We start from the raw sequence: 25,491 nt of genomic DNA, 5'->3' as shown, positions 1-25,491 counted from the left end.
TGTGCTCATTAATGAGTTACCAGTATGGTACAGAGTCTGTTAAATGTTTTCCAAGCCTGTGTGATTGGGTGACAGTCTTTCATTGTCCAGTAATGAAAGTCCAGAGGTCATGAATCTGGTGTTTGATATAAAAGTCATGAATTCTTCCTGTCCTTCAGCTTGCTGATAGTTAGATTTTCACCCTTAGTACAGGCACAGCACTGATACCCTGAGTGCTGAAATCAGAATGCCAATACCCAAGTGGTTTATACACAGAAATATTTTTGCTAAGTGCTTAGGCACTTTTGTAACTTTGCTCTCATTGGATTGATTGGGCATTTCAAATCATACAATCACAGAATCATTGACACTGATAGGGACCTCTGGAAGTCATCTGATCCCGTCCCCCTGCTCATGCAGGATCACCTGGACCTACTCGGCCAGTACCACATTCAGATGGCTTTTGAAGATTTCTAAAGAGGAGACTCCACAGGCTCTCTGGGCAGCCTTTGCCAGTGCTCAGTTACCTGGACAGTAATGTTAGGATCATTGAATCATGTAATCATTAAGGCTGAGGAAGACCTTTAGGATCATGAAGTCCAACCATCTACCTATCACCACCGTGTCCACTAACTGTGTCCCTAAATGTCACATTCACGTTCCTAGAGCACAGTACTCTGAGTGCGGCCCCACCAGAGCTGAGTACGGGGGGATGATCACCTCCTGCTCCTGCTGGCTGCACTATTTCTGATCCAAACCAGGATGCCTTTGGCCTTCTTGGCCACCTGGGCACACTGTTGACTCATGTTCAGCCAAACATCAACACACCCCCCAGGTCCATTTCTTCCACACAGAAATAGCGTTGCCAGTAGGAGTAGGGAAGTCATTGTCCCTCTGTACTCAGCCCTGGTGAGGCCACACCTCGAGTACCGTGTCCAGTTTTGGGCCCTTCACTGCAAGAAAGACACTGAGGCCCTGGAGCGTGTTCAGAGGAGGGCGACGAAGCTGTGAGGGGTCTGGAGCACAGGGCTGATGAGGAGCGGCTGAGGGAGATGGGATTGTTCAGTCTGGAGAAGAGGAGGCTCAGGGGGGACCTCATCGCTCTCTACAACTCCCTGAAAGGAGGCTGTGGTGAGGTGGGGATTGGCCTCTTCTCCTGCGTAACAGGGACAGGACAAGAGGGAATGGCCTCAAGTTCTGCCAGGGGAGATTTAGGCTGGACATCAGGAAATACTACTTTTCTGAAAGAGTGGTCAGGCGCTGGAATGGGCTGCCCAGGGAGGTGGTTGAGTCACTGTCCCTGGAGGTGTTCAAGAAACGTTTACATATAGTGTTGAGAGACGTGGTTTAGTGGGGTTGGTGGTGGTGGGTGGATGGTTGGACTGGATGATCTTATAGGTCTTTTCCAACCTAGCTAATTCTATGATTCTTCCAGCCACTCTGCCCCAAGCCTGTAACGCTGCCTGGGGTTGATGTGACCAAAGTTCAGGACCTGGAATTTTGTCTCCTTGAACTTCATACAATTGGCCTCAGCCCATCAATGCAGTCTTTCCAGGACCTTCTGAAGGGCCTTCCTGCTGCCAGGCAGATCAACACTTCCTCCCAACTTGGTGTCATTGGCAAACTTACTGAGAGTGCACTCGTGACCAGCTGTCAGCTGGATTTAACTCCATGCACCACCACTCTCTGCACTCAGCACTGCAGGCAGTTCTTTACCCAGCAAAGAACATACTGTTAAACCATGAGCCACCACCTTCTCCAGGAGAATGCTGTGGGAGACAGTCTCAAAGACACAGGGAACCTCCAGAGTTCCAGTTCATACTCATTGCCTTTTGTCCTGGCACTGGACACCACTGAGACCACTCCCCTTTCTGGTATTTATGGACACTAATAAGATACCCCTGAAACTCCTCTTCTACAAGTTGAACAGTGCCTGCTCTTTCAGTTTCTCATAGGAGACTTGCTCCAGTCTCTTGACCATCTTGGTGGCCCTTTGCTGGACTTCCTCCAGTGTGCCCATGTCTCTCTAGTACTGAGGGACACAGAAATAGACAGATCACTCTGGCTACGACCTCACCAATGGTGAGAAGAGGAGCAAGGTCACCTCCTTTGACCTGCTGGTGATATCTTTCCTGATGCCACCCAGGGTACAATGATCCTTCATTGCTATAATGGCACATTGCTGGCTCGTGGTGAGCTTGGTGTCCACCAGGACCCTCAGGTCCTTTTCTGTCAAGATGCTTTTCAGCTGAGTGGTCCCCAGCATAGAGGGAGTGATTCATGATCCTGTTCTTCCCGAGGTGCAGGACTTTGCCCTTTTCCTTGTTGAACTTCATGAGGTACTTGTCAGCCCATTTCTCAGCCTGCTGAATTCCCTCTGGATGGCAGCCAGACCCTCTGGTGTATCAGTCACTCCTCTTAATTTTGCACCATCGGCAATTTTTCTGATGTTACACTCTGCCCCTTCATCTATATCGTCAAGGAAGTTGTTGAACAAGCCTGGACACAGTATTGATCCTCTACTTGTTACTGGCCCCTGACTAGACTTGGCAGCGCTGCCCATCACCCTCCAGGCCTGTTCGTTCAGCCGTTTGCAGCCTACCTCTCTATCTCCCCATCCAGCCCATTCTTGATCAGCTCCGCTATGGAGATCTTATGGGAAACGGTGTTAAATGCTTTAGTGAAGTCCAAGAAGACTAGGGTGTTTTCAAATGTTCTTTTGACTAAAAAGCTACAGCAGGGCTCTTTAATAAACAAGTTGGAAGGGCCTGAATGGTGCCATGGAAGCACTGGTTTGTCCGCTTTCTACTGGAAGCACAGTGCTGATTTGTTCCAGACACAGAGTTTCCATTTCAGTTGCAAAAGAAGAACTTTGCAGTTTTGAAGACAACAACACTGGTGATGGTTTTATTTGAAATGGAGAAGGATTTATTGTTTTTTCTGTATTTTTCTAATTTTCATTAACATACACATTATTCTGTAGTAAATTAAATTAATTTCAGTTTCCAGATGACATGCCATCATCTATTAGTCCTCTATGTGACTGCACTGAAGTTCTGCATTAGTGAACATCTTACATTTATCTCACGTTGAACTGTTCAGTTACATTTCTATGTGTGTCTGTGCATACATTCAGGGCAGTGGTATGGGTATAAAACGTGTAATGAGCCTTTTTCACTGGGCAGCTTGAGTGCAGCTGTGCTAGAGGAGGAAGATGAAGGTCCTTGTGTGAGGATGTGAGATCTGTGCAACATCCTGTGGGCTCTAGCCCAGAGTCTGACCCCAGATGCTTTTCTTGAAGGGAACATGCGGTGGTGTCGAGATGGACTCATTCAACCTCACAGGGACCACCAATTTGCTCATTCAAGGACTGGCAGAAGGTCAGGACTGCCACCTTTTGTAATGGTGGGTGATACACCTCTTGCTATGATTCAAGGTGTTGCATTCAAGAAACATTTAGATATAGCGTTGAGAGACAAGGTTTAGTGGGGTTATTGATGGTAGGTGGATGGTTGGACTGGATGATCTTGTAGGTCTTTTCTAACCTAGCTAATTCTATGATTCTAAGGTGTACTTGGGCTAAAAATCACCTACTGGATTCAGAAGTGCCAAATTTCCCTGGTAGGAACAGAAGTGAACTAAGATATTTCATCTGAGTGTTCCAGGAAAAGGAGGCAGCTGATAAAAGTCCCTAGGAACGTAGCACTGCACAGAGCTCATGAGTTACTGGGGCAACAACAAACCTAGTGGTGGCAGAGAGGTCCAGGTCTGAGGGGGAAACTCCGGGAGGAGGCTGGAAGGTGAACCTCTGCAGGAGGCTGGTGAAGAAGAGGAAGAGCTCCATTTTGGCAAGAGTCTCACCGGCACAGATCCTCCGTCCTGCAATGAAATGCAGAATGGACCGAAAGAGTCAGTGGGAGCTGTTTTTTTCAGTTGTGAGGGGCTTTAAGATGTAGGGAAGTGAATGTGAAGTTCAAATCCATGAGTAAAGCTGGACTATTCAAGTTAGCAGATTTAGGTGGAGAGAAAAGGAGAGGCAACATCTGGGAAAAGTCTGAAACAACAGGTTCAGTGAGAAAGAAGGAATCCCAGATGTCCAGTTCCCCTCAGAACAAAAGAGCAGAAGAGAATACCTGTTGAAAAAGGAATGAAAGCATCTTTCTTTACAAACTTCCCCTCCGAGTTGAGGAAATGCTCAGGGTGGAAGGAGCCTGGTTTCTCCCACTGGGTTTTGTCGTGCAGGACGGAGTTGAGCAAGGGGATGACATAGGTTCCCTGCAAACCAAGGCAGAACAGTTATTGCATTAACAGTGGTGCTGTTGGGAGCGGTGGTGGATGCTGGAGCTGAAATATGTTTTAACAGAGTAGCTGCTGCCAAAGTAGCTGTGAGAATCCCAGGTTGAGTGAGCATCCCTGGATGGAAGACAGACTTGAAGTGTCACACTGGAGGGAATGGAGGAAAGGAAAGAAGTGCTGCTAGTGTCTTACCTTGGGAATGAAATAGCCTTTGAGAGAGACGTCTTTGGTAGTCTCATGAGGCAAGTTCAATGGCAGGATATCAGCGAACCTCTGAATTTCATGTACAACAGCGTCGGTATATGGCATTTTAGTTCGATGCTCGGTTCTTGGGGGGTTTGATCCTATCACTTGATCTATCTCTTCCTGGACTTTTTCTGTGAAAAGAGTGTATGGATCATACGTAGACTGTTCAAATATGCCTTTCTCCTGCTAGAAATAATGGGATACGGAGAATTCACTTTTTATTCAGTCCTGCTTAGGTTCAGGTCAAGGTGACCTGATGAGAAGAAAGCCACTGAACGCCTAGTTTCCACTTACTCTGAATTTCAGGATATTTCATCATGAGCAGAAGGCCCCAGCACAAAGTGGTGGCTGTGGTATCCGTGCCAGCTATAAACAGATTTCTCACAATCTCAGTTAAGTTTTCATTATTGAAAAATGTATTGGCCTTTCCATTCTCCTGGAGAAATGAAACAATAATATTATCAGCCGGTTAAGTATTCAAGAAGACATTTTTTCATTGGAAAAAGGGGAAAAAATTATACTTAAACCTCAGGAAGGGGTTAAAAGTGTAAAGGAGAAGGAAGTTTTGAGGGAACACCTTTAGAAATCTGTAATAGGTTGAGTCTTGAAATACTGAGTGATTGGGCTGTCTCTGCTGCCCACAGGAACACACAGTCAAGTCAGCAAGGTTAATTTCAGTGATAACAAGAATATTTTGAAATATGGGGAGCAATCACCGGGGAAACTCAAGTGATTAAGTCAAGTTTGGCATCCCCTGGGCAACTGAACAGAGCACATCAAAGAATGTGCGTATCTATGAAGAATGCGTGTATCTATCAGTGAAATAGTATTTTGTATTTAGATATCAAGCCTTGAAAGAAGACTGAGGAGATATGAAGAAGCTGTTGGCATTCAATTACCTCTTGTTGTCTGACAAGAAAAGCATCAATGAAGCTCCTCTGGTCATTTCTGTCCAGGACTTTGAGATATTTTGTGAAAGTAACCCTGATAAAATCATTGAATTCTTTTACATTCTCAATGAAAGATTTGCTGTTCTTCAGGAAGAATCCAAGGATGGGGAATACATTGTACAGCTGTAAGATACAAGGATGGAGGGGAAGAAAAAGCAGGTACTAAGTACCACTATTTAACAGTGTATATTAACAAAAGCCCCTACAGAAAATATTATATAGCCTTATAATCTTGATGCAAAACACTCTTTGCCCACTTTCTCCCCTGTCCAACTATGTAAAATTGTTAAAATTTACTCTCTCTGATATTATAATCACACTAGCTGATGGCCTGGAAATCCCATGTTTATGCATATGTCTTTGGCATAGTTTCCTACCTCTCCATTCTTAGATTACTCATTCCTCCCTCTCCAACTTGACTGGAATTGGGTGTTTCAAGACACATTTGCAATTTAAGGGACAGCTGCAGACATTTCCACAGTTTTGACATTGTTCTTTGTATGGGAGATGGGAAATGAGCAACTTCTATCTCTTGAGGATACTCTCCTTTTATTGTATCTCATGTTCTTCAATTCTTCTTCATGAAATGAAGTAGCCCTCTACCAGACTAAGAGAAATCCATGTGTAATACCAAAGTTCTGCTTCCTGCCACTTCAGGATGCATTTGTCTTGTACAGATAGATGAATTTAAATGATTGGGAGTGGAGTAGGTGTACTGGTATCACTCCATGTAGTGCTTATGATTTTGAAGAGAAACATTCAAACAGTATGAATTACCGACACTGATGGACTTCCAAGAAGCGTCATATTTTCATTCACCAATGACACGAGTCTTTTGAATGTGGGGTCTTCATAGTCAAACCGCTTTCCAAGCAATATGGATACAATGACATTAGCAACAGCAGCATTCATCAACTGACTTATCTCAAGAGGCTTCCCTAGCAAAGGAAAAGGTGGTGCAAACAACACAGTCAATGGTTATTGTAATTAATTAAAATAGTACAATAGCGTGTAGAGTCTCATTGAAGTCTGGGACAAAATAGGCACAGAGCAGGCTAATAAGAAAGATGGAGAGAGACTTTTTAAAAGGGAATGTAGTGATAGGACTTCTTGTCCTATCACCACACAAGTTTTAAAATGGAAACAGGGCAGTTTCTGGTTAGATATAAAGAAGAGATTCTGCATAGTGAGGATGATGAGGCAATGGAACAGATTGCCCAGTGAAGTTGTGGGTGCCCCATTGCAGGAGGTGCTCAAGGCCGGGCTGGATGGGGGTTTTGGGCAACCTGATCTAGTGAAAGTTGTCCCTGTATTTTGCAGGGAATTTGGACTAGATCGTCTTTAGAGGCCCCTTCCATCCCAAGCCACTCTATCATTCTGTGATTTCATTGTAAGTCCTGCTTTTGGTAACTGAACCTAGTGACAAATAATCCTGGATGATGCTGGAGAAATGTATAAATGAATCTTCTGTCTCCTACTGGAAGGCATTTTCCAGACATATTCCTCTATGGACAATCAATTTTTCAGTCTAGATATGTACATTCTTGCAATTGCCTTCTACATTTCTCCTCAAAGTCTGTCATTTATTGAGGTGCTGTACATGGAGTAATAAGTCCTTTTCCTCAACTGTACTGTTTTGTATTAAACTCTGTGTTTGACTTCCAGTACTTCAGTAAAAGCTTTTCATTTACATGCCAGGCAATTGCCAGGTAGATAGACAAGGAGACAGACACAACTCATGTATACTCATCACAGCATTGATACTGGAGAACGATGTATCTCTGACAGAGTTCTGAGTTTCTTCTTCCTTGATCCTCGGTATTCCTGAAAAGATTTTCTGACAAAAGTCAGGTATGTGCTATCAAATTAAGAATCTCCCCACCTTTCTGTGACTCAATTATGTCTGCCAGGTATCCATACTCTTCTACAATATGATCTTCTATGACCTTCTTTCCCATCCCGAAGTCCCGCAAGGTTGTAAGTGTAAATCTTCGCATCACTTTCCAGTTTTCTCCATGAGAAAATACAACTCCTGAAACAGAAAATTAAAACACATACATAAAAATTTCAGTGAAGATTCTTCATCTATTCTGTGGTGGTTTCACACTGATGGACTGCTTAGGTTCATCATGCTGCTCTCTCACCTGCCCCTGCTGAAAAGAACAGGGGCAGTAAATAGGAGAACAGCCCACTCACCTTTTCCTTTCCCTGTTTTTTCTATAATTGGTAATTTAGGTCTCCCTGCAAATGCATCTGCATGATTCACCAGAGCTTCCTTCACTGTGTCATACCCTGCCAGCACCACCACTTTCCTTAGTCCCATCTGAACTGTGAACACAGGGCCATATGTTTCAGACAGCTAGCAAAATGAAAAGAAAGAAGAAAAGGTTGATGTTCGGCAATGTTAAAAATACTTGTTTTTCAGCAGGCTCAAAGTTCTGCTTCCCGCATAGCATTGGCTTTTCATTCGCTGTCTAAAATTTTGAGAATTTATGATGCAAATGTTGGTGCTGCTGTGAATTGAAAGAATCACAGTGGGATCTGTAGTCCTCCATTGGGTATTTGAATAACAGATTTTTAGAGGGTCTAATTGTGTCCACAACACTGATTCTGTGATTCATTGGAAATGTTCAGCTGCCCAAAAGAAGATTGATTTCCAAGCTGGTAGTACATCAGGGTGCAGGAACTGTCAGAAACCCTTAGGTTTTGTTCACGGCTTTGAGGAATAGGGCAGTGAGTGGACCCCAAAATCCTAACATATCTCACTGCCATACACTATTTTCCCCAACACCCTCGAGTTTCCTGCTATCAGGTATGAAAGAATAAGCAGTGAGTTTTTTTCCTAGTTTGCTCTGGGAAACCAGGAAGGTTTCTCCATCAACAGGGAGGATCAAGAATTTGTTTGCTGCTGGTTTGCCAGTGGCTGAGTTCAGCAAGCAGCTTTCAGAAAGCTCTGGTCTCCTCCCTAATTGTTTCAGCAGTCCCTGGTGGAAGTTTCTTTAAGAACAAGAGATCCAGGACCCCTCTCTTCCTGTTACCCTTTCTTGGAGAGTGCTAACATTTTTTCTGTTCCAGTAGGTCAGCTCTCTTGATAATATGGCTGGAAGCCAATTCCTCTGCACTACACAATATCATATGATAGAAAGAGAAGCTACTGTAAAGAAAAATATCTTTGTGTTTGCAGTTTCCATGCCTTGAGATCTTTGTATCCCTTTTTAGAGGTCAGTGACCGTCTTAGTGTGAGAGATCAAAGGAAAAGAACAACAGAAGTTACCTGTAACAGTGTCTGGCCAGGTTTCTTTAGATCCATGATGTGCAGATTTCCAATGATGGGTAAAGGCTGGGGTCCTGGGGGAGATTTCTCTCTCATTTGGCTCCTCCAGAAATGTTGTGCTTTCAAAATCAGCAGGAGAACGAGGATAAACAGTAACGCCTCAGGAACAAGGCTGGCCCAATCCATTGCCTTTCAACAAAAGCTTGACTGAAGGGATGGTAATGCAAGCAAGCTCCTACCAGAAGTTGTTTCAAGAGATAATGGCACTTCTACACCAAGAGGTGTAGAAGTTGAGAGATGAGCTTCACTTCTCAGAAATGTTAGAAGCGTCAACTCTTCTGCAATTTTACCCTTGGAAAGTACCTACTAGGCAGCCTTACTCCCACCTGCACTCATTTTACCCTCTCCTGGTTACTGTTTAATGAGTTATGTCTCATTTAGTGTTGTACATTTGCAGAGATGTCTGGGGGCGTAAATGTTGCAAGAGCAACTCAAACTCTGCCTTGAACTTTGAAACAGAAAACAGTAGTCCATACTGGAGAGACACAGAAAACTAAAGACACAGAAAACTAAAGAAGTGTGTCTGCCAAAGAGATACCAGGGTCATTCCTTTCATTTAAATGCTCTGATCTTAACCATTGCTGTCTCATCATCTTCTTTAAAATTTCCAGACATTCCTCAGGCAATATAACCCTCTAACTCTCTAACCCTCTAACTCTCTATTTCTTATCATCATAATATTATATTTACAAGCTTTAATGCATATTACTTCCATTAGTTCTTGTTCTCACTCCAGTTTTCCCTCTTTGTCTCTAGTCTCATTCAACTTCCTTCACCCCGCTTCCTTATCTACTGATGTCCTTACTCGGGTGGGTTAAACACCTACATCCTTCTTCTTATCACTGCTGATGCCAGTGAGCTCAGTTCTTGGAGGCCTTTACTCTGACATTGTCTGATCTGTCGTTGTCCAGTTTGATGTCAATAGTCAAGGGAGAGGTAAGGCTGCAAAATGAGGGACAAAACCTTCAGGACCTATTATAGACAGAAATCTCCTCCTCTCAAAATCCAGTTTTGGTGTGTGTTCTGTAGCTCAATGAATGATGTATCCACTGCAGTAAAGTAATGGTATTTGGGTTTCTAAGCTCAAGAGAGCCACAGTAAACTTTCTTTTAGAGGTAGGAGGAGGAAGAAATTCAGACTTCAGCTGTGTTACTTACTTTTGGCATCTGACGGTTTCAGGAAGAGTGATAGAAAGAAGAGCTTGTAGGATTATCTCTGAGTTGAAAGCCAAGGCTGGTGGGATACAGTTATTGAAGAAAGATGGCTGAAGCACAGTCAGTGGCTCATGATGGAGATCACTGACAAATGGTGTTCCTCAGGGGTCAGTACTGAGACTGATGCTCTTCAACATCTTCATCAATGACATCAACAGTGGGACTGAGTGCACTCTCAGCAGTTTGCAGGTGGCACCAAGCTGTGTGGTGCAGTCAACAAGCCCAAGGGATGGGATGCCATCCAGAGAGATCTAGATGGGCTGAGCAGTGGGCCCAGGTGAACCTCATGAGGTTCAACAATTCCAAGTGCAAGGTCTGCACCTGGGTCCCATCAAACCCCACTATCAGTACAAGCTTTGGGATGAAAGGTTAGAGAGCAGCCCTGCTGAAAATGACCTGGGGGTACTGATAAATGGGAAGCTGGACATGAGCCAACAATGTGCACTTGCAGCCCAGAAACCGTGCCCTGGGCTGCATCCAAAGTAGCACAGCCAGCATGGAGAGGGAGGGGATCCTGCCCCTCTACTCTGTGCTGGTGAGACCTCACCTGGAGCACTGCATCCAGATGCGGAGTTCTCAGCACAGGAGAGACATGGAGCTGTTGGAGCGTGTCCAGAGGAGGGCCACAAAAATGATCCCAGGGATGGAGCAGCTCTCCTACAAGGACAGGCTGAGAGAGCTGGGGCTGTGCAGCCTGGAGAAGAGAAGGCTGTGGGGAGAGTTGAGAGCGGCCTGTCGGTATCTGAAGGGGAGCTACAGGAAAGAAGGGGACAGACTCTTTAGGAGGATCTGTTGTGATAGGACAGGGGGAAATTATTTCAAACTAAAAGAGGGGAGATTTAAACTGTATATAAGGATTTTTTTTTTTCTTAATAGCAGTTGTGAAACACTGGCATAGATAGCCCAGAGGTGTGGTGCGTTCCCTATACCTGAAGACACCCAAAGTCAGGCTGGATGGGACTCTGAGCACCTGATCGAGCTGTGGGTGTCCTTGTTCATTGCAGGGGAGTGGGACCAGGTGGCCTTTCAGGGTCCCTTCCAACTCAAATGATGCTGTGATTACATAAACCTGGCTGGGAGCCTAGAAGAAGAGCTTGAGCAAGCCTGGTTTCACTCCATCTGGCCCTGAGTCTGCTGCTGCCATTTGGGTCACTGGAGGAAAGACCAGGTCACTTTGTTTTCTTGGATGATGCCCCAGAAAAAGTCTAAAGCCTCTGTCCAACTGCATGTTAATTGGTATTTTTCTTCTGTACCTCTGCGAAGCAGGTAAAAAGGCACTGTGAGCCTCATTCTTTCCACACAGAACTAAGATTTAATTATTAATAAGGGATAAGTCAGATACTGATTCTTACGTTATGAAAAGAAGTGGCGATTCTGAGCTGTTTACTTACAGATGGCCAAGGGTTAGATCTGTGCAGAATTTCAGAACATGCACAGCATTTGCCTGCATATACAAGACTTGCCAGGTTTTTGAAAGGATGCTATGGGACTGGAGGTGTCTCCAGAAATGCAGTGGGAGAAGGAAATAGACCCCCAAACTCCATTGTCCTTGTCTGTTCAGCCCTGCTGGTCCTGTAGGTCTCTGGTTCCTGCAGTGTGGTGAGTGAGCTGAGTAGGGTGGGTTTATTACAGACATGGGTGGCGGGCTCTGAATAGTTTTTCCCTGCAGGACGCATCCCCTCTCAAAACTGTGACATCAAGTTCAACATGGGTGACCTTTATTGATATTGATTGACATTGTGTTTCGCTTCCTCCATGCTAATGAAAGTTCATGGTTTCTTTTTCCATCATCTTGAAGTTTTCAGGGTCTAAGGGAACACTTATCCTAAATAACTACCACCTCAACGTATCAAAATATATATTTAATAACATACTAAGCCATCTTGTACAGTTTTGTAGGCTAAGCTAAGCTTCTAAGGCTCTTCTTTGTCAAAAAGGAAACAAGGACTTTCCTGAAAATGATAGTTGGGTTAGGTGGGATAAATTTCCATGTAGAAGGGCCCGTCTCCCTGCTCTAGCTTTTGAGGGAGCCTGAAGAAGTAATCCCTCTTCTGAAAAAAAGCAGAGGTCAAGAATGAGCGGATGAGTGTCCAGTTCACTACAAAAAGCTTGTAAGAACTGGACAAAAAAAGCACAACGTATTTTTTTTCCATTTGTTTCAGTGAGTGAAATGTAACTCCTGAAGGGACCATTCTGGGAGATTTACTCACAATCAATAGTTATTTCTCTATTTCTCACTGAGGTATTCCTTTGCAGTCAGCACACACAATCAGTGCAATTGACTCATAGCTACATGTGAATAAATGACCTCCTGAATCCTCAGATAGGATTTCTAGGGTTGAGCTTCATGCTTGAGGATAAGAGTTTTACTGTCTGTCTATGTAGAGTCTTTTTCAAATACTTCAGTACTTTGTGTTTTTAAATTATGCACAAAATACTTCTAAAATCTATATATATTCGGTATGTACATTGCTAAATTCCTTCTTGATTTTTACAAAAATAACTACGTGAGAACTTTCAAAAGAGGCCAAGGACATTGGGTTGTCCAGTCTGGAGAGAAGAAGGCTGAGAGGCGATCTCACCAATCTCTGCAACTTTCTGAGGATGGGAAGCACGAGAAGGTGTTGGTCTCTGCTCCCTTTTAACCGGTGGTAGAACATGTGGGAATGGCACAAAGCTGCAGCAGGGGAGGCTCAGACTGATCATCAGGAAACATTTCTTTACTGTGGGATTGGTCAAACGCTGGCACGGGCTTCCTAGAGAGGTGGTTGATGCCCCACGTCTAACAGTGTTCAAGAGGCTGTTAAATACGGCATCCTGTAATAAGAGTGAAAGACAAAGGTTGTTTCAATAGCTAAATTGACTCACTGATGACAAATGATAAAATATAGGTAACTTGGTAATTTGTGGGTTTTTTTCCCTCATTCTAAAAGAACAAATATGTTGGGAAGATCAAATTGCTTCACCTGAGCTTGGCATAATGACAACACATGCTAAAATCAAGCTTTTTTTTTATATTACAGAAATATAGTTTCCTCCAGCCCCTTCTGGAAGACGTGTGATTAGAACAATTTTGGGGTGTTGGTTTTTAGCATTAGAAACAGAAAAGAGCATCGTTAAGAAAAACCTATGAATGTCCACATGGTAGATTCAACTCTGCTGTGCTCATTGTAGTTGTTCAAGAGAATTTCAGGCAGTTTCTCCTCTTCTGGAACCTGTCGTGGAAATCAAAGAACAGTTCAGTTGATGAGATAAAGATATCCTTTTTGTCACAGAAGGAGACTGAAGTGTACTGAGAATGTAATTTTGTCTGTACATATTACATGTCTATTTATTAACTGTGAGGAGTTTACTGACACTAAAGGACCTTCAACTGAGCAGAGTAGTTACTATTGCTGGTAAACACAGGCTGTGAGTTCTTCATCCTTGATTTAAGACTTTCATTCTTCTGTCAGTTTGTATCACTTTTACATGACAGGGCTATTCAGATTTTTCAGATCTTGCTGAAATTCAGTGCTTGTTGCTTTTCCAAGGTCAAACAGCAAATAGTTTGCAGAGCCGCCATTAGCTTTTTTTTTTTCTTTTTCCTGAGTGTCATATTTACAGCTGATCATAGGAATTCTGGATCACAGAACCTTAGAATCATAGAATGGGTTGGGTTGGAAGGGACCTCAAAGATCATCCAGTTCCAACCTTCTGCTGTGGGCAGGGTTGCCAACCACTAAATGAAACACCAGCTCAAGATGCCCAGGGCCCCATCCAACCTGGCCTCAAACTCCTCCAGGGAAGGGGCATCCACTGATCTTTTGGTCCACAAGTTCCTGTTGGACCACAAGCATTCTATGAGTAAAAGCCAAATTACTTGGTTTGTACTGGAGTTTAATTCATGAAAAAAATAATAAAATCTCCTTGGAGGTTAACAGCATTTTAGTTACACGGACTGTATATAAGATATGGAGCTTTATCTTTGAGGTAGGTGATTAAACATCCTTGATTACCAGCGTGGAATTAGCAGACTCTTTAGATTTTAATTAGTGTAATTCTAATATAGACCTGGAATGATTCAAATGAGTGGCAATCTAGAGCTGTCTTTTCACCGCCTAGCAAGGCTGCTTCAGATGTACTTGCCTCTTAGCCCCATTGTCTGTGTCTTCATACATAAAACATTAACAATAGGAGCCACAGCTTCTAAGTAATAACTTTGATGGTCAGATCATTCAAATAAGAAGCTCTCGCTTGGCAATAAATTCTACCTGATGATAGAAAAGCAGCACTGTTTAGCTAAGAATGCAAATACTATGTTTAAACTACAGCAAGAAGAGAGTGAGAACTCTCAGGACAAGAGGACAACAGGAGATGGCTTTAAACTGGAAGAGGGTAGATCTAGACTGTCTAGATATCAGGAAAAAATTCTTTACTGTGAGGGTGGTGAGACACTGGAACAGGTTACTCAGCAAGGTTGTGGATGCCCCCTCCCTGGAAGCATTCCAGGCCAGGCTGGATGGGGCTGTGAGCAACCTGGTCTAGAGGGAGGTGTCCCTGCCTACAGCAGGGGGGTTGGAACTAGGTGATCTTAAAGGTTCTGTCCAACCCAAACCATCCTATGATTCTATGAACTTAAAAAAGACACAAAGATCTCCACTGAGGTCTCAGTTTGTTGGCTTCATTTCTGCTTTTTGTTCAAAGCATGACTAACTGGCAAGTCTAAAATAAATCCAGAAGGTGGACTTGATAAATTCACAGCCTAAGTCTGGGCAACGTGTGAAAGCTGACTGATGTGTAAACTTCAGTGTTCTAACGTGATGAAAATATTGTTCCTTTGTTGTGATTGCTTTAACAGTGGATTGTATATTACCTCCCAATAAGCAGAGTCATCAAAGCAGTTCTGGTCAGGTATCTGTCCCCACATGGACAGCTTTAGAATAGCACCTGCAGATAAAAAGACCTCAGAAGTTGAAAAAAAATAGACAATGTCCAAATATACATTCTTCAGATATGTCCTGGAATGGAAACATAGACTCATAGAATCACCAAGGTTGGAAAAGTTCTCCAAGGTCATCCAGTCCAACTGTCCACCTACCACCAATATTTCCTCACTAAAACATGCCTGTTAATACAGCACCGGAACTAAGGAAGGCACCACTATCTAGCTTTTGGGAGGAAATACGTTATAGAGGTTTAGTTAACAATATTAAGACAAAAGAAATCACTAAAATATCTCAGCTGGCTCTTCTCCATATACAAAGCAGAAAAGATAGGAAGTATGGTTGAGATCCCACTGGATGTGGGCCAGGCATGGCTCTTCTGTAAATCCTGTGTCATGTCTACCAGTCCACTACAGATGTCTCAGACACCCTAGTGTAGAATGAGACACCTATATATGAGTAACAGAATCACATGAAAACATAGGACACCCGAAGGGACATGGCTTAAACTAGTTTCTCTTCAGCATTTTAAGTTTCTGAATCCAGAGCAGAACTTCATCTGGAGCAACAGTTGTGGTTTTTATATACAAACCACTATCACTGAAGCATATATTCAGTAAGATATCTAGCTGTCATTTGAAGACTGGTTGAGAAATTGCCTTTTCCGTATTTAAGATTCTGCTAGTGTGCTATCATTCATGACTTACTTATTTCTATCATCTTTCCATTTTCTACTTTTCTTGTGAAATTACTGACAGATTGATATTTTCCATGAGCACATCTCTAACACCACATGTATTTCAACATCTGTGTGCAGCTGTGAACTGCGTATGTGAACTATATGTGAACTGACCTGTCAGTGCTCCACTAAGCAGTGCAATTCCAACTGTGCCGCTCAAGGCGGCAGTCTGCCTGCCAACAGTGAGTTGGACACCTCTCCTGAAACAGACAGAAAAGCAAATCATTGACAATAAAAACTATGGAAGTTTGAGAGTGAGATTTGGTTTTACAACTTTACGTTTGTTCTCCGCTGGACTCGTTGGAAAATAACCTTTCATTGCCACGGCTGATGCAGAAGTCATATGGGACTGACCGTATTTTGGTTTTGGTTTAGACTATGGTTATAGCACCAGTTCTTTGAAAAGGTTACTAATATGTTCTCAGTCTTCATAAAATGTTTCCCTTTATCAAGAAGACTACCATTCCATCTTCTCGCGGTCTTCTTTTTAAGAATGGAAATAGCCCGTTTTGCTGATTGGTGTTTTTCTTGGAAATCTTACTGTTGCCCAAGGTGTGATTGTAGAAGCAGGAAAATGACTCTTCTGCTTCTGAACGGTGATGTGTTTTGTTGTTGTTGTTTTTTAACAACTGTTTAAATTTTTATCTGATCTTTTACTGGGGAGCCAGCTTTGCATATAGACCATATGTTCAGGGCAGGATATCGAGAACAGTCCTATTTAAACCAGAACATTGATCTGACATCAAATCAAAGGTGAATTTCACAGCATCACAGAATTATAGGGATTGGAAGGGGCCTTCAGGGATTATCTAGCCCAACCCCTGTGAAAGCAGTTCCTTACAGTAGGTTTTCTGAAAATAAATCTTAATTAGATCCAAGGAGAGTGAAAAATTAGAATAGACCTTCAGTAAAGGAATTTTTTTCTCTTTTTTGCATTTAACTTACTTAGTTTCAGGTTGTACCGCAGTTACTATGATGCCTGCAATCCCTCCCAGTATTCCGGGTAAGCCATGTAAATTATGGACTCCACATGTGTCTTGAATTTTCATCTTGGATGCCAAAACAGGCTGAAATGAGGGGAAATATAAAGTTGATGGTGAGTTTAGTCTCCATTATGTCAAGAACAATATGCAAAAGAAAGTAACTGAGAAGAGCAAGAAATAATTTGACACATTTCAGGTATACAAAGTGTAGCCTTAAAATCTGTTATTTTCTCTTTCACTGTGAAATTATATATGGAGAAAAAAATCAAGTGAGTACCTCTAATGGTACAAATGTCCAAGTTGGCATCATATATATAACACTACAGAACACAGTGATATTCCCGGTGTTTTCAGCCACTGAAGTTTTCTCAAAAGTATATGTTTAAATCACATGCACTTCAAAATAATAGAGAACTTACTGTCTGTAGCGTATCAGCCAGCTTCTAAACTTTCTTTCTAGTAAAGAAAGAAAGCTCCAGTGAAGTCAGTGAAGCAGTAAGTAGGTCCTGGATACTTACAGTCAGGAAGCGGAACCCAAGGACAGAGATGGTCCCAGCAATGCTCCCAATACACATGGCAACAAAAGGGTGTATTGCCAGGTCAGCACAGGTACCCACTGCTACTCCTCCTGCCAGGGTGGCATTTTGAATGAGAACCTGCACAGAGTGTGCAAAGGAGAAGATGACAGACATGGAACAGAGGTTTGTTTTGGGGCTGGAAGACTTGTAAAGGATTTTTACAACGAAAAACAATCAGGAATTTAAAACAGAGCTCCCTGTCACATGCTGAGGGCACTGGTTCAAAGCAGCTGTAAGCCAGCAGCCTTGAGAGACCTCTTTACCTATTGGAAAAACAATAACTCATGCAGGATTGTCTTTGGAATAAGACCCAAAAGTCCTTCTGAATGTTGGACCAACATCAGCAGGTTCCACAGACAAGAGAGTGGAACCATCCTGATAGTATCTAAGAGCATTCTACTCTTCAGGTGCAGTGATCCTACTGGGGAACCACACTACAAACACAAAGCAGAATGGGCTGATTCAGAGTCCAATTTCAGAGTCCATTGCAGCTTTCTCTAGAATAACGGCCCCAGTTGTGTCTGCAGTGTAGGGGTTCCATCTAGCTCATGAACACTGGGAACCAATCTAATCATCCATATTTAGGGGGATTTCTTGATTTAGCAGAGGTAGTGGTAGGACTCTTACCATACTGAATTTGCCTCTTTGATCCAGCAGGCTGGAGAGACCAAATGTTACAACAGCACATGCTGCCAGGGCGTAGTAAGTGTTGATAATTGTTTTAATCTTGTCACCTTCAGCGGCGATTGCAGAGTTAAAACTGGGCCAAAAAATCCAAAGGAACAGGGTACCTGGATGGGTAAAAGTCAAAACAATATAAAGACTATTCAGTCACAGGACGCATTTCACTGTGAAAGATCCAACACAACAGCATTAAGAAATGAGATGGTCAATGAAAATGTAAAATAACTAAAAATGCTGGAAGAAATAGCAGTCTATGCAGAAGCTTTTGATTCTGGCAGCTAGGATTCTGAGGCATGATCTCTGATGAATCTTACAGTAAGACTTTATCATATTGCAACCCCTTGCCATGCCTCACACACCATTAGAGCTCACAATCACTGTAAAAATGCCAGAGCAAGATGTCATAGTGAGAGAGTCCACATGTAAGTCTTCGGACATTCACTGACATAACTGATAGCTTTCAGATTATAAATTGATCTCTGAACGGATCTCATGGGCAGATGAATGAAAACCCAATTCAACATCCACGTGGTTTTTAATATTCAGTAAAGGGGCAGCATAACAATAGGTGATTATAAAAACGTATGGATGAAAGAGGGGTGGAAAACTGTTCCTCTCTCGCTATTACTTCCCTGTGCTTCTTTTACTTACCAATCATAGCAAATATGTCAGAGTGATAGGTAGAATTCTTATTTTCATACTTGTTTTGCAAGCCAGGACGATACAAGATGAGGGTTACAGCCAAACCAAAATAAGCTCCAAAGGCATGGATGGTCATTGAGGCTCCAGTATCTGTGGCCTGTATCAGGGACCCAAAATAGTACCGTTACATTTACACAGCAGACAGATGAGACTTTGATGAAGGAGAATCCTGCATGACTGGAAACGTTACATAGTGAAAACACGTTATAACAGGAAATCGTGAGGACAGGAAACATTTCTAAATAGCTGTACCTGAAGTATTTCCATAACTAGATATTCATTGAGTGCAAAGATTGCGATCTCCAGCAACGTCAAGAACAGCATCTGAACAGGGCTGGTTTTCCCCAGGACTGCTCCAAATGAAATCAAAGCTGTTGCTGTACTGAAGTCTGCATTTATCATGCTGAAGGTGAGAAAACAAATGCAAGCAAACCAACAAGAAATGAGAGGGAAGAGAAAATCAGTTTAATGGGATCTGAAATAAAGATATATTCAAACTTGCTATGTCATCAAATGACAGAGCTGTAAACCTTGAAAGAAAAAATCACAAAGAATGGTCTTTTGTGGATAAAAATTAAATCAAAATTTCCTAGTTGGGTTGTGTGGGCACCTTGCAGAAGACTGTGGAAAAAATGTGGGAAAGTTGCCTCCTACTCATCTGTCTGAAATTACAGTCAAAATCTGGAAGAGGTAAGTGTTGAAGATGTCTATCTCTATTCATTTGGGATGAGGTTTCTTTCAAAATCTTCTGCAAGTTTTCTTAGAAAGCAGATCTGCATACATGGGAAACACTCTGAGACCTTGCTAGAAGCAAGATGAACGAATGGAGGAGGGACTGGAAGCGCCTAGAGGCATTACTTGTGGAGTCCCTTGTTCTGAGATTGGGCTCCAAACCCTGTGGTTGTGCAAATAATTCCTCCCTGAGCAAAAAGAAAACCTCATGTGTGGACTGACAGACTGCTCAAGCCTTTCCTTTGTGATCCCACATGCCATGGAAAAATAGATCCCTTTGTGCCTGCTGGGTGCAGGAGGGAGCTGTACTACTGCTGGAAATTCTCCCGTTTGCACAGCTCCAGAGATTCTGAGTGGTCTCTCTACGTGGGTTCTGTTCCACACGTAACCTTTCAGCTCAAATTTCATCCTGTATTCCCTTGGCCCAGTGCAGCAGGTGCTGCTTTTCAGGAGAAAGGCAGAAAGGTACAACAGCAATGTTCCATCAAGAGTTCATGAGCTTGGAAGACTAATCCCACAGATGCTGTAGCTTTATGATTTCTGATAGTTTCAGGGATAGAAATTTCATTTCTGGAAGATTTCGTATTTACCTTTTGATGCTAATACGAATTTTCCCTCCTACACCGCCGTGCAAAAATCCTTGTATTAGAGTGCCCCATTGGAGACCAAGGGCGGCAATGAGCATGTTGATACCAACACTGCTGAATCCGTATTTCTTCAGAAAGGCCATCAGGAAACCAAATCCAATAAATATCATCACATGGACATCCTTAAAGTCTGAAAGAAGAAAACGTCAGAGTAGGCAGCGATTACAGGGGAGGATATCTAGGGACAAAGGAAGATTTAGCTGAAAACTAAAAGTATTCTAAACTCACGTAGTCAATGTGACCCATCTTCCCATTCTTTCTGGCCTTCTTATTAGCTGAGTTTTTGGAAGAAAATGATGGTTTTTATAATTTCTTTGTCATTATACAAGGAACACTAGATCTCTACATGAGTAAAATTAATATGCCCATAGCTATCATCTGGACCTGAAGCTGCCCGGAACATCATAGCTTTGTGCCCTTACAGAAAATTTCTCTTTCCCTTGAAATAAAGGTTGTTACATCCATCATGTTCAGGCTAACTCCAAAAATGTGCAAGAGGTTGCTTTGAGAGTCTAGTAGTTGGCATAGGGCAAATGTACGCTTGCGATTCTTCAACAGATTGAGCTCTTCAACCGCATACTTTTAATTTAATGGTTTATATGTGACCTTAAATGTCTTAACATTGCTAAGCAGCATAAACTTAACCCTCTTTCAAATACAATTTTTTTTTCAAACATTAATATTGTTGTAGGTCCAGCTAGTCCTTTTCTGAACTTTTCCTTTTTTAATTTTTAGAATTTTTAATAATTTTAATATAAACTAAATTAATCTCCACCACAAGGATATTTTATATTTTTGAAAAGTTAGTCTGAGGAATTTTATGCAGTTTAATGAACACTACAACCACCAGATTTGAACACAATAATTCTTTAATTCTTTCTGTTAGTAAGAAGCTCTGTAGAGAAAAGCTCGTTATTTCAATTTCTATTTTGCTAATTCTTACATGCAAACACATAGAAAGGCTTGAGACATTGACCAGATTATTATAATATTTGATTGAATTTACATTCCCCATTTAGGTGCTTTTGACATTCCTATTGTTTTGCTATATGCGTTTCTGAATTTAGCCAAAATAGGGCCCAGAAGTATAATAAATTCCCGGAGAGTCTTAAACTCTATTATATTTGTATTCCAGCCTTGAAATGCAAGCATGCCAGTAGTACAATTCTTTACAGTGGTCTACAGGCTGCCCAGAGAGGCTGTGGATGCCCCGACCCTGGAGGTGTTCAAGGCCAGGTTGGATGGGGCCCTGGGCAGCCTGGTCTAGTATTAGATGTGGAGGTTGGCGGCCCTGCCCGTGGCAGGGGGGTTGGAGCTTGATGATCCTTGGGGTCCATTCCAACCCACACCATTCTATGATTCTATGAGTCTATGATCTGCCTTCAAGCTCAACTGATTTTCTTGCTTCAAAGTGCCTTGCAATGGATGGAAAAGATATGGCAAGGGGCAATACGAACAATGCAAATACAACATTCCTGATCCTACCAGCAGCAAATTTTTTAGTTTCCTAATGAATGCGGGGTTGCAAACACAGCTTAACTTGCTCATATTCCTATGTCAGAGAAAGCTGGTAGGGAATGTTTAGGAAAGGGTTCTTACTAAAGTAGATCTTCTGACTGGTGCTTCTCTGTATGAACCTCTGTAAAACCTTTTTCTACCATTTTTGAAATGATTTTCTATGAAGAACCATCAGGGTCTGTGGTGAAAGGACGAGGGGAAATGTTTCAAACTTAAAGACGGTAGATTTAGACTGGATATAAGGAAAAGGTCTTTTACAGTGAGGATGGTGAGGAACTGGCATGGGTTGCCCACAGATGTGGTTGATGCTCAGTTCCTGAAGACAGTCAAGGAGAGGTTGGATGGGGCTCTGAGCAACCTGATCTAGCTGTGGTGTTCCTGTTTGTTGCAGGGGACTTGGACTAGATGACCTTTAAGGGTCCCTTCCAACTCGGATTGTAGGACTTTAGGATTCTAGGATTCTATATCCATTTAGTCAGTAACCTCTGGGAACAGCACATCTATGTGCGAGAAATGACAAGGTGGTTTGTCTAATTTTGTGAAACTACTTTTTAAAAACTTTGTTAATGACACCAAATAAATACAGAACTAGACAGCAAATCCATAGCAGCTGCATAACAACATGCACAAAAATTAGCCATTTCTTCCATTTAATAAAGAATAAAGAATTTAATAAAATATTTTCAATTCTTAGCACAGTATGTCTTAGTGGTATATGACTCCAGAAGTTCTCAGTTTATACCACACTTGAGTTTCATACAGAAAATGAAAAGTACATTTGAAAATGAACCATTGCTGCACTTTGTTCTTGGAATCACCCTGTGCCATGGACTTTCCAGTAAAGCTCAAGGAGTAACCAAGCCAATTGCACACCCATTCACAGTGTGGTCAGCTCAGAGTAAGGTTTTCCCAGTTTTCCAAAGGAGATTACTGTTTGTTAACCTTCAGCATTCTATTTGCTCGTTTCCAATCTGATATTTACAATCATCACAGATGAAGCAGGTAAACTGCTCTCATCAAAACAATGCCATTCATATATCTGACATGTCATTCAATCTTATCTAGATTAGGAGGAGATGTTTAAGTAACCTGACACTGCACATGAGCAAAAGAACGAGTTTCAAAAACACCTTGATGGAGGAATTTAATTTTTGCAGTCCCCTTCTATGGGGTTTCTATGTGCTCAGATCTTTCTTGAAGTGCACTTTAAGGAATCTTACCCCAGTCCCAAGTATTACAAGTAATCAATTTCACAAGCTGAGTGAAGACTTCCAACTGATCTACTTCATACCTTGTGCTCAAACTACCTTTTGCACTTTCTGTTAAAGAATAGTAGGTCTAGAATGGGGAAAGCAACAGAACTTGGAATAAGCTGATTCAGTAACTACTTGTGTTTAACGGAACGTGGTGCTTCTATTCTGTGAGGCAGGAAGAGAAATACTGGGAAAAACACTTCAGTAGATCCTGAACAAAATGACTGCACATGATTCTGCCAAGGCTGCCAAAGACCAACATATTAATTTCCCTACAAGGTCTCTGCACGATAGTCAGTCTTAATGCAAATAATATAAGTGGTAAACCTTACAACCCTGAAGAATAGGTATACAAACTATTTTTAGAGACACAAATCATGGGTCAAATGCTGGTTGCCAGCACTGAAGAAATCCCATAGGAGTACTTGTGAAACCATCACAAACCCATGTCTTCCCATTCTAATGGCACAGCAAACCAGGAGTTGTCCATCCAAGTAACTCTGCCCGTAAAGATGTCCTCCAGAAATAGAATGAAAAGCTTTGTTAGGAAAATAATTTCAGCTATGCCCCCCTTAATCGTAGTGCAAAACTGTGGTTGTCCTCAATGTCTTCATTCTAATAAATGAGTCCAAAAGCACCCAAAATCTTGGATTTATGGTGCTGGGATATTTAAGGCATACAAATCATGCCCTGCACTGCAATTTTGGGAGTTTAAAATGTTGCCTGGAAGATGCAACTAAAACTGTGAGCTACAGGTGATGTTGCCATCTCAGGGCTCCTGGGGATAACATGGAAGGAAGTTTGAAGCCATCAGTCTGGGAACTCAGGGAAAGTCTTGACTCAGGATATATCCCAATACATCTACAGAACTCTGCCATTAGCTGCCTACAGGTGGTTCTGCAAACTGCTCCTGTTCACTTTGCAGATAGGGATGTTTAAGAGGAGGAGGGTCTACAAGTGAAAATACAGGTGTTAGGACATGCTGCTTCTTTCCTTCCAGTTGTTTACGAAGGATTAGATTTACCTACTCCTAGGTCAGCATCTAAAAGTCCCACATTAGGTCTGTGGTGTTTGCTTCGTTTATGTCTCTGTTAGTAAACTGAACAGCCCAGAGCCTGTCCTCTGGCCAGAGGCCAAATGGCATGGCTTGACTCATATCTATACATGCTCTTCCCTCCCAAAGCATTGTTCCCGCCCGTACTGCCTACCATGAATAGCCTCTGTTTTTTGCTATGCTTAAAGCCATGCCTAGGAGGAGGTCAAAGTGCTGGTCTACCTGAGCCAGCACCATGCCAGAATCTTGCTAGTGGTTCTTTAGTGTGAACAGCTGTGTACAGTGCACAGCTTACAGCGCAATCATACACTGCCTGTGCAGGAAGGCAGAGAGAGGAGAGACAAGGCAAACTTTCTGTCATGTTTAGAGAAGGAAAGACTTTAGGCAATCCCCAATTAGATAGCTTGCATTTAAAATGGCACAGACATCTCCCTCCGGAAGACCTGAGGTTTAATAAAAAACGCACCACAGCAGTGTAAATGGCCACTGAAGGCTGTTTAACTGCTACAGTAAGCACAAGGATCTCAGGAACTTTTCTTCATTTTACTTGGCAACATGAACTCCAAGAACGTATAGGACATGTCAGTACCAGGGCTGGCAGGTATGGCATTCAGGAGAAGGCAATTTTCTGTGTTCTTGTAGGGACAATGGACCTTAATCTGAGTCTGAAGCATACATGTCCTAGAAAACAACCTTCTGGCTTACTAAATTTTACCAGGATTCCCCAAACACTATTGTTCTGTGTCTGTATTCATTGTGTTGTTTTGGAGGACAGCCAAAGAGGCAGACGGAGAGGTATTTTAGTAAATAGCTGTATTAATAGCGCGGCAGTACAATTGTGTAACTACTATATATTTATACAGAAATATAACATTACATATCTATATAGCAACACGTCACAGACAATACTATTGTCTGAGATGCTAAATTACTGGGCAGTCATAGTCGTAGCCTGGCTCACAGTGGGCCAGGGATCATTCCCGACATGTGCAAAGCCTGAATTTATCTTTGAAGTCTACTGCTTTCACACCTCAGAAGATTCTTTGCCCCAAGGTCTGCCTTTCTTTTCAAAGCATATTAGTGGATCCCCTAAGTTATTCGGAAGTCTTGGTTAGGATTAGCTGAAAGCAATTCTAACTTCTGTAAATCTCGGCAGTACTTACATGCATACAAATCGACACTCCCGGCGTCATACTCCACAAATACCCCAAATAAAATGATGAAGATCACTTCTAGAAGAAGAGCGGTGATGGAGAACTTGAACCTCATGTTGGTGTCAAGGGCTGAAGGCACTGCGGGAGAGCTGGAGGCTGCAAGGGCCTGATAAAGGACGCTTGCCTTCAGCTGAGCAGCCTAGTTCTGTGGGTCTGGGTGATACAGCAAAAAAAAAAAAAGAGAGACAGGCAAACCAACCGTCACACCCACTATGGGAGGGAAGCAGTACAAGCCAATATTGCCACCTCTACTTCCCAGGTTACTTGTGTGTATGAAATACTGGCTTAAATATTTCTCGATTTGAAAAACAAAACGGCTCCTTTAGCCACAGATATGTTTCTTATTGTATTAGACATGTTTTAACAAAGGAACTAGTCAAGAAGAAAATCTCACATGGTCTGATTTGTTGCATGTATTGCAGAACACGGCTACAGTCAATTGT

At 42.4% G+C, this 25,491-nt stretch overlaps 2 protein-coding genes across 2 annotated transcripts; both read right to left on the bottom strand.

The window, feature by feature from the left end:
• On the bottom strand, positions 2,960-9,881 carry LOC110396898 (cytochrome P450 2K4-like). The gene is made up of 9 exons (XM_021392801.1): positions 8,746-9,881; positions 7,668-7,830; positions 7,354-7,503; positions 6,249-6,409; positions 5,421-5,594; positions 4,816-4,957; positions 4,468-4,652; positions 4,113-4,254; positions 2,960-3,858 (listed from the first exon to the last, which is right to left on the bottom strand). The coding sequence occupies exons 1-9, from the start codon at positions 8,929-8,931 to the stop codon at positions 3,671-3,673; spliced, it is 1,491 nt and encodes a 496-aa protein (XP_021248476.1). The 5' UTR covers positions 8,932-9,881; the 3' UTR covers positions 2,960-3,670.
• On the bottom strand, positions 11,716-25,192 carry RHAG (Rh-associated glycoprotein). Its single transcript, XM_021392735.1, has 11 exons — positions 24,998-25,192; positions 19,953-20,139; positions 18,883-19,033; positions 18,580-18,727; positions 17,872-18,035; positions 17,185-17,322; positions 16,629-16,750; positions 15,798-15,883; positions 14,875-14,948; positions 13,147-13,234; positions 11,716-12,836 (listed from the first exon to the last, which is right to left on the bottom strand). The coding sequence occupies exons 1-11, from the start codon at positions 25,101-25,103 to the stop codon at positions 12,823-12,825; spliced, it is 1,278 nt and encodes a 425-aa protein (XP_021248410.1). The 5' UTR covers positions 25,104-25,192; the 3' UTR covers positions 11,716-12,822.

Source organism: Numida meleagris, chromosome 3 (assembly GCF_002078875.1).
Source record: "Numida meleagris isolate 19003 breed g44 Domestic line chromosome 3, NumMel1.0, whole genome shotgun sequence".
NCBI lineage: Eukaryota > Metazoa > Chordata > Aves > Galliformes > Numididae > Numida > Numida meleagris.
This window is presented reverse-complemented; position numbering and strand designations above follow the sequence as displayed.